An 8325-nucleotide genomic window follows, 5' to 3' on the forward strand; every position below is an offset into this window, starting at 1 on the left:
TTATCCAACAGAGGGAAAAACACACGTCTAAAACCCACCGAAAGCTATATGAGCTATGTCAGACTTCATTCATTTGTTTAAACTTATTGAAAAAGTCAGTTTCCGTTCCATCACCGTCGTGTGTGTGTGTTTTAATTCCATTGCTGTGACTCTGTGTAACTCTGTTTAACTCTGTCTCTGTCTGCGCAGGTTGATCCCTCAGACGGTGGGTCTGCTGTACGTCGGCAGCTATGACATGCCCTTTGCTCAGATGAAGGTGAGATCCGTGCTTAATTTGGCAACACATTAATGCCAAGCTCTCACCTCGGGCAGCAGCGTCTGGTATAAAACCACAGACGAGCTTGAGTGAGCTTTTTTTAAATCTATTTATTTACGATCCTATTCCTGCATTCATTAAACCGGATCCCAAGCGAAACGGGTCTGCTTATGTCAGGATACAAGAGCGACGTGCAGTATTTATGGGTGCGCCTAGGGGTTTAGTGAATATTTTCGAACCTGTGTCAAAGGGAGCTGTTAAATCTCTATCTTCTCTCGCTCGAACTCTATGTGGATCCAAGCTTCTGGCAGACGCACCGAAGTTAACCCGCGTGTGACGTGTAGCATCTCCATTAGGATCAAAGGCTCTTATTCCTCCTGTTCTTTAGTCAGCTAACATTCAGCAAATCTGACGCTTTGTGTAATTAGCTAAAGGGAGGGTTTGATGTTCGGGGGGAAAATGGTGTTTGTGGTGTCTGATGTTCTGTAAATAAACCTTCAGAAGCTGCTTGTGCATTAATCATGAACCATGGATAACAGAAAAGTGTTGTCCTCTCGGCTGTTCAGAGGCAGTCTGCAGTCTGGTGATGTAACGTCGCAGAAAACGAATCAACAGTTTGGTATTTTTGTTCCACAGCAATTTCCATTCAATTAAAAATGTCTCGCTTACTTTATATCCTTTATTCATATTAAAGAGGTCCTTTAACTGCTTATGCTATAACACTCGCTCTATTTCTTTAGTTTTTGAGTCAGTAATAAAAGAAAGTAGTTACCAAGAAACCAGAGCACACAGTCTTGAAAAGTTCCTCGTGTTGGAAAGGCCCTGAGTGTTAAAAAAGCACTGACACCGGAGACTCCTTCCATCAATGTTAAATAAACCTCTTAAAGAAAACTGCACCATCTGTCAGCGCTCCTGCTAGAGAAAATGTATTATTAATAGCCTATATATTCATTAAAATTCAGTAGAAATGGAAAGAAATACCACCAAAAAAAGGGAATAGCATAAAATCCGCTCGGGTTCATATGTAAATTCTTTGTTCTGTGAGCTTCATTCTGTTGCGTGAGAGTTAAAGTTTCCCTGCTGCCTCTCAGCCTCGATGCACAGCTTTAGCACAATAGCCGTGATCACGTATCACGCTGCTGTCAGAGCGCAGCCCCAAAAAAAAAAAAAAAAAACGCTTCTAGGCCAGTTTGTCACCCAAAAACGTGTCTGTATAATGCAGCAGAGCGTCCAGTACCGGGCATTTACACAGAAAGCACAACAAGCTCTCTCCCGAATGGTGAAACAGAGCAAAAAGTGATTTGTAATCCTGTTGCACTGCGTCACATGGGAACAGGTTTGCGATCTTACTGGCTCGGAGCAGATTCACCCCCGAGGTCTTTCGAAAGACTGGCCTGGGTTAAGTGAAACATCTGAACAGTACAGTGACCAGTGATTTACCAGTCAGTTATATTGTTTCTTGCCTTTGACTGGTGAGATCCTTCTTTAAGCCACTTAGGTGCTCATCTTAAGTGTAAAGACTTTGGTTAACAGTTTTCTACATTACCCACAATGCCGTTTGACTATCTGCTGAAGGATGATGGTGGTGGGATTTAACTCTTGCTTCCGGAGTGATGAAGCAGAGCTTTAGTCCTTTAGTCTGTTCAGCTCACAGCTTCCTTTCAAACTAAAGCCATCGTCAACGCCGTCGTCTCTCACTGACTAACCCGAGTCAGTGCTGTCCCTGTCGTATAGCTGCCTTGCATTCTGAGTCTCAAGTAATATGACATCAATGTCAGGAAAACATCAAGGAAAATATCTGCACCAGCCGTCAGGTCTTAACGGAAACATCAGTTTACACCCTTGTGTTGACATTTCCTGTTATTCTAGTTGTTATAACTTATAAAAATGTTAAGCAGCCGTCTGCTAGTCTAGTTTGCAGGAAGGAAGCTCGAGTTCCTATTAGGTAGTATGATTAGTGCTGGCCAATTAGCATTAAAAAGGAATTAAACTGACAGTTATTCCACTTATAATTATTTGGCTGCTGAATAAATTTCGTGGGCATGTTGGATGTGTCTGTGATGCACTCTGATCTCCATAAATACATGAATAAAGTGACTTCAAGCTGGTCCTTTGCTAAAGAAATAATGACAGCGGACACTGAAGGAGGTGAGTTACGCAGCCATCAGGGAGGGACATGGTTGAACTGGGTGCTAGTCCAAGGAGTTTTTTGGTTTCTGCTTCATTGTTTTTGCTTCATTAGATGCAACCCAGTTAACAGAGTAAAACTGAGACGCAACGCCGTTCTGCACCCGACAAATAGCTTGTCGTTAACCGTCTACAAGAAACACGGAAATATAATCGGCTAATTTGTATCACACGCATGGCTCGCTTTGCCTGATGTTGCCGTTACCACGGCAATCGATCAGCCTTTTCCCATGCAGACTCCCGAACGTGAAGCGAAGGTCAGCTTCGACGAGCTCATAGATCATCTCTAGTGCTTAATGCTAAAGGTTTATTACATGCAATGCATCGGCATTAATTCCGTAAGAAAATTCCCAAATCCTCTTAGGTCCAGACAGCGTGCATGGAAACATGATGCTTCTGCCGTGAGTCCCTTTTCTCTTCATTACTTTCTCACTCTCACTGATTTCTTTCTTAAAGTGACCCTATATCAACCTGTACAGTTTGTCTCCAGCCTGCATAAGATTCTCCGTATAATACTCTTCAGAGAGAGGTGGAATAAATAAATAAATAAATAAATTAATTAATTAATAAATAAAGGCATATGTGAGATTGGAAATATTTCTTAGGACTTTCCAAAGGCCTGGTTTACATTTTAAATTCATGGCAGGTTTAGCAGAGAGAGAGAGAGAGAGAGAGACTTTAAGGAGGGGGGGATAGAAATATCTGAGCTGGCGTTAGAGCTAGCGAGGGGGTGTTCTGAGTCAGTCACGCCTCTCTGAGTCATATTTCGGCAGCTGAACTTTCGCATTGGAAAGCCGTGTGCGTGAAATGTATATGCATCGTCGGCAAAATTCGAAAGCCCACTTAGTGCACTCACTCCTCCTACTCCGATTTCAGCTTAGAGTACAGCTTGCCTTTTACCCGGTACTCTGCATCCAAGTAGCGTGTGACACAATCAAGCACCAGTAGAAAGATGCTGGGATCAGAAATATGTGGCATTCTGGGAAAAGCCATCAACGTATAGAGCTCAGCTTATGAAGATATTCAGTCGATCAGTTTTTCACAATACATTTCTTCCAGAACAAGGATTCCAGGAAGTGATATAATTCGAAGCTTCTGATTGGCCACTTGTCCTAAGTAGACGAGGTCTGCCTTTAGAGCCAAGTAAATAAAAAATCCACCTGCTCTCAACAAACGTGAAGACCTTGTCCTACAAAACTCTTCACTACCCGTAATGCAATGCGCCTTGTGAACAGGTTATAGTGCATCGCATCCTCTGCCGCATGATTTTATTTATACTCTATACGCGTTATAGGGATTAGAGAGACGTTTTTTTTTCCCTGAAGAGACCGTAGCCTGTAATTGCTAACGAACCTGTTTTTGTAGAGAGTCGAGAATAAAACATGACACTTGCGTGCTCTTCTAGGAAAATGTTTGACAGCTGGTCAAAATAAAGCACAGTTCCAACCCCGTGTAATTATTTTCTTATGACAGAACTGTTTATTCTTCGGATGCAACAGCAATTTGCCAGCTGTTAGCTTATTTTGTTTAATTTACTTATTTATATAAAGTCATAACCGGTTATGAAACAAGTTAATTAGACAAATTAATGTCAGCTTGTGTGTTAGCAAGAAAGCAGAAAGCACAAAATACTGCTTTCTGTAGAATTATCTCAGGTTAAAGTTTTATTTCGGAGAAACGTTTTGTTTATTTTTCTATTGGTTCAAACGATGAGTGACAAACGGCCATTGTAGAGAAATGCGGTACTATTTGTGCAAAGAAAGGATTAGAGCAGATTGGCTAGAGATATTGAGATTAACTGGAGGAAACGGCACTCCAGACTGCAGATATAATGAAGCGGATTTGATTGGATCAGGCACCAAGCCGGAGTTTCCAAAATGGCATCCAGAATCTCACGGCTACACCTGGGAGTGTGAGGACGCGCTGGAGCCGAGCCGGGAAAAGAGAGCTGCTGTCGCTCAGTCAGAGGGAGGAACCATAATCTGAGCTCGCTCGTGTGTGTGTGTGTGTGTGTGTGTTTGCGAATGTGTCGTGAAGGTGTTGCTCTTCTAAAGCATCCACCCCTCAAATAGTGATCTCACAGATGCCCCTCACGGTCAGAGAGCACAGGCTTTTACTTAGCCAGCTTGCTGCTGAGCCTGGCATAGTCCTGTTTCCTCCTCTAGTGTCCCACTGTCCCTGCTCTCTCTCTCTCTCTCTCTCTCTCTCTCCCTTTCTATTTCTTTTTCTCTCTCTTTGTCTCGCTTTCTCTTTCTCCCTCTTTTTTCTTTTTCTTTCTTTCTTTCTTTCTTTCTTTCTTTCTTTCTTTCTTTCTTTCTTTCTTTCTTTCTTTCTTTCTCTCTCCCTCCTCTATTTCTTTTTCTCTCTCTCTGTCTCGCTTTCTCTTTCTCCCTCGTTCTTTCTTTCTTTCTCTCCATCTCTCTCAAACACTATCTTTCTGTCTGTCTTTCTATTTCCTTTTCTCTCACTCTGTCTCGTTTTCTCTCTCTCTCTCTCTCTCTGTCTTGCTTTCTCTTTCTCCCTCTTTTTTCTCTTTCTTTCTTTCTTTCTTTCTTTCTTTCTTTCTTTCTTTCTTTCTTTCTTTCTTTCTTTCTTTCTTTCTTTCTTTCTTTCTTTCTGTCTCGCTTTCTCTTTCTCCCTCTTTTTCTTTCTCTCTCTCTCTCTCACACTATCTTACTCTCTGTCTGTCTTTCTATTTCTTTTTCTCTCACTCTGTCTCGTTCTCTCTCTCTCTCTCTCTCATGGCTTGACTCGGTGAAGTATGTTCACATAGAGAAGGAGTCTCCAGTGTCAGCGCAGTCAGTGGAAAGTCTTCAGGATAGACAGCTTTACTCTGTAACATGACAAGCATTTTCTTTTCTTTTCTTTTTAACTTTAAGACAGTAAAAAAGGGAAGAAGCATGCTTAGATGGTGTTTTGTGGCCCTTCTAAAACATGTAATGTAAACAGATAAAAAGTACAATATGCCAAAAAAGGTAGAAAAGCATCAGGCCGCATCACACCACCCACACTGTTATCGATTTCTTACCTATAACTTTATGCCTTGTCGTGTTTTTTTTTTGTTGTTGTTGTTTTTGTATTTTTTATATAATGATTTTTTCTACTCTGTTCTTTAGAAACAGCACTACTACTTTATTCGAGACAAGTACTATGTGTTTTAGAAACATACAGCACTAGGTATAGGTATACATTTCAGGCAAATGTGGTGCACTCGGACAATGAGGACTTCTGACTGATTTGGCAACATGTCACATGGATCACTTCCAGCAGCTCTAGTATGACCTATGATCCATGCAGGTTTATATAGAACAACTATAACATGAATGAATATAACATAGAAGCTCATGTCCTCGTACACAGGCCTAGAAATCCCCCAGATTTCACGGTCTTGCTAATACCCGTGATGTAAAGGTGTTAAAATAACAACCACGGCCGACTCTCCAAACCATCGCTGGCAAGACACGTATTATTTCAGCACCTTTGTGCCACGTTGCTCCGTGCGTAACGCTCGTCTCTGCTCTTCCTCCGCAGGTGACGAAGGACCTGAAGCAGTACGATAACAAGATTATCGAGTGCACGTTCAAAAATAACACCTGGGTCTTCATGAGGCAGAGAATAGACAAGAGCTTCCCCAATTCGTACGATACAGCGATGGGTGAGTGGCAGCACCACAGGAACAACACACACTGCACTGCATGTGTAAATGAGGGAATCATCGCCTTCTGCCTTCCACATACTCACAGTAGCGGGCAGCGTAGTATATTTAGTGTTTTAATCCATTTGATTAATATACCTGTACTTCTGCTCATCTGATCTCATGGTTCTACAGGCAGATAATCATATAGTAGTGTATAAAATCAGGAGTATCATGAAAACATTGCGGTTCTTCTGCAGTACATAGTTAGATTTGGTTCAAACATCTGAGCTGACAGGAAGGCTAGAGTAACTCAAGTACCTTTTACAGCCGTGATGAGCAGAAAAGCATCTCGCAATGTCAGAGAGAGAGAAATGAGGCTCGGCTACAATACCAGATGACAGGGTTTCTCTCCAGTCAAGACGAGAGCAGGAATCAGAGACAGCAGTGAGCGCAGGATCACAAGAAAACTAGAAGATTATGTACCTTATGTATTATGTTACTATGTAGTGCGCTTTACTTTACTTACCCTTTAAAAGTGTCAAAAGACAAATAACAAGGCCTGAAATATTTTCAACAGACGGTCGTTAGACGACTGAACATAAAATGTAGCTGGAATGGACAACAGTTTTCAGGAAACATCTGCATTTTACTGCGTCATTAACAGAAGGTGTGTGTGTAGTGATGGATTTCTCCACATTTGTCCGTCTGATTATTTTAGCTTTAGTCAAGTCACGGTACTGATGTGCGGTAGACGGAAAGATGCCGTTCACGTGGAAATTTCATGATGATATGATAAAGCCAAATAAATCTGTTTCTTATCAGTGGAGTAACAATAAACACAAGGTCAAGAGTCAGATATTTCCTCAGGTACCAGGCTTGTTTTTTCTTGTTAGAAATGTAAAGATATAACAGCCATCAGTGCCAGCAAATTTCTGCTCTTTCTTTCTTTCTTTCTTTCTTTTTTTCCTCAGCAGCATCTGGTGCGTTTCGATTCTCATTTTCACTTGGCTGGTGGTCGAGTCATTAAAGCTAAACAGCGGCATGACGCTAAAACGGGATCCCGAGTCCGCTAAAAATGTGCCCCAGCTTGACCACAGCTACAGGAAAGGGGCTTGTCATCACATGTTCGGTAACGTGTAATCTCTCTCTCTCTCTCTGTCTCTACAGCCGTCTGTAGCAGCATCCAGTTTCCCGTCACAAAGGAAAACCTGCTGGAGTTCCTGGACCGCTGCGCCCAAAGCCGCAAGCACCATTCGGACCCGGACGCTCAGCTCATGCCCCCTCCCCCTCCGAAAAGACCCAATCACGGCTTCCCGTAACTTTTCTTGCTTCTTGAAGTTGTTCTAGTGTAGCAGTTTTTTTTTTTTTATTATTATTATTTTATTTTAAAAATTTTTGGAACCAAGGCTCTTTCTACACCCTGATAAGGAGACTTTCTGAGATGCAGAGTGACATTCACAGCTTTATCCTTCCTACTCAAACATCTCCCAGGCAGCAGACACTGCATTTCTTTCAAATCCCTCGTTGTGTGGAGACCTTGTCTGGGTGGTCAGAGCTGAGACATGGTCTTGTTTAAAAGAAAAAAGAAAAAAAAATGAAATAAATGTTACATTGACATTTGTTTACCTCTCTTTGTATTTATTTTATTTTTTAGCTTAGTGGTTTATAGTATTGCTGTTCTACTGTCGAGACTTTCAATGCCACTCCAACTCCAGGCGACTGGATGATTTGATTTCGGTTTATTTTGTGTATTTATCATCCACAGAGACCAGCAATGTGCTGTATTAATTGTTACGAAAGATCCAGATCCAGATTTTTTGCACTAATGATGTCAGATTTCTTTCTTTAAGCCAGGATGATGACGATTGGCAGACATTTCTACTGATTTGCTGTCACCATACTGTGAATATGCTGTGCTTCTATCCTAAGACTTGTATAATAAATTCTATAGATAGCTGACATGACCTTTCGCTTCCAGTGTGATTCTCATCATGGCATTGTCCCGGTTCTCCAAACATAGAAGCTATTAGTTTAGTGAAAGGAACGGACCAGATGGTTCTCCGATTTTAGAACTTCCTCTTGGCGTCACTTCAGAAATGTCAGACAATTTAGAAAGCAGCGCAGTGCGAACTGTCTTCAACACTCAGCAGGATTGAAATCGGATGCCTGGATGCTTGTGGGGGAGCAAGATCTCCAGGTGAAGTCACAGAAAGTCCAGGAGATCCTGTCAGCAAAAAAAAAAAAA

At 41.8% G+C, this 8325-nt stretch overlaps 1 protein-coding gene across 2 annotated transcripts in view; it reads left to right on the forward strand.

Moving 5' to 3' along the window:
• The window catches only part of rngtt (RNA guanylyltransferase and 5'-phosphatase), a 104818-nt gene extending 96774 nt beyond the window's left edge, over positions 1-8044 (forward strand). For both annotated transcript variants that reach the window (XM_058392658.1, XM_058392657.1), the window contains 3 exons: positions 190-256; positions 5975-6098; positions 7248-8044. In XM_058392658.1, the coding sequence (XP_058248641.1) occupies positions 190-256; positions 5975-6098; positions 7248-7399 (343 nt within the window). In that variant the 3' untranslated portion in view covers positions 7400-8044. The remainder of the gene's footprint in view (positions 1-189; positions 257-5974; positions 6099-7247) is intronic.
• The last annotated feature ends 281 nt before the right edge of the window (positions 8045-8325 follow it).

Source organism: Hemibagrus wyckioides, linkage group LG06 (assembly GCF_019097595.1).
Source record: "Hemibagrus wyckioides isolate EC202008001 linkage group LG06, SWU_Hwy_1.0, whole genome shotgun sequence".
Classification (NCBI taxonomy): domain Eukaryota; kingdom Metazoa; phylum Chordata; class Actinopteri; order Siluriformes; family Bagridae; genus Hemibagrus; species Hemibagrus wyckioides.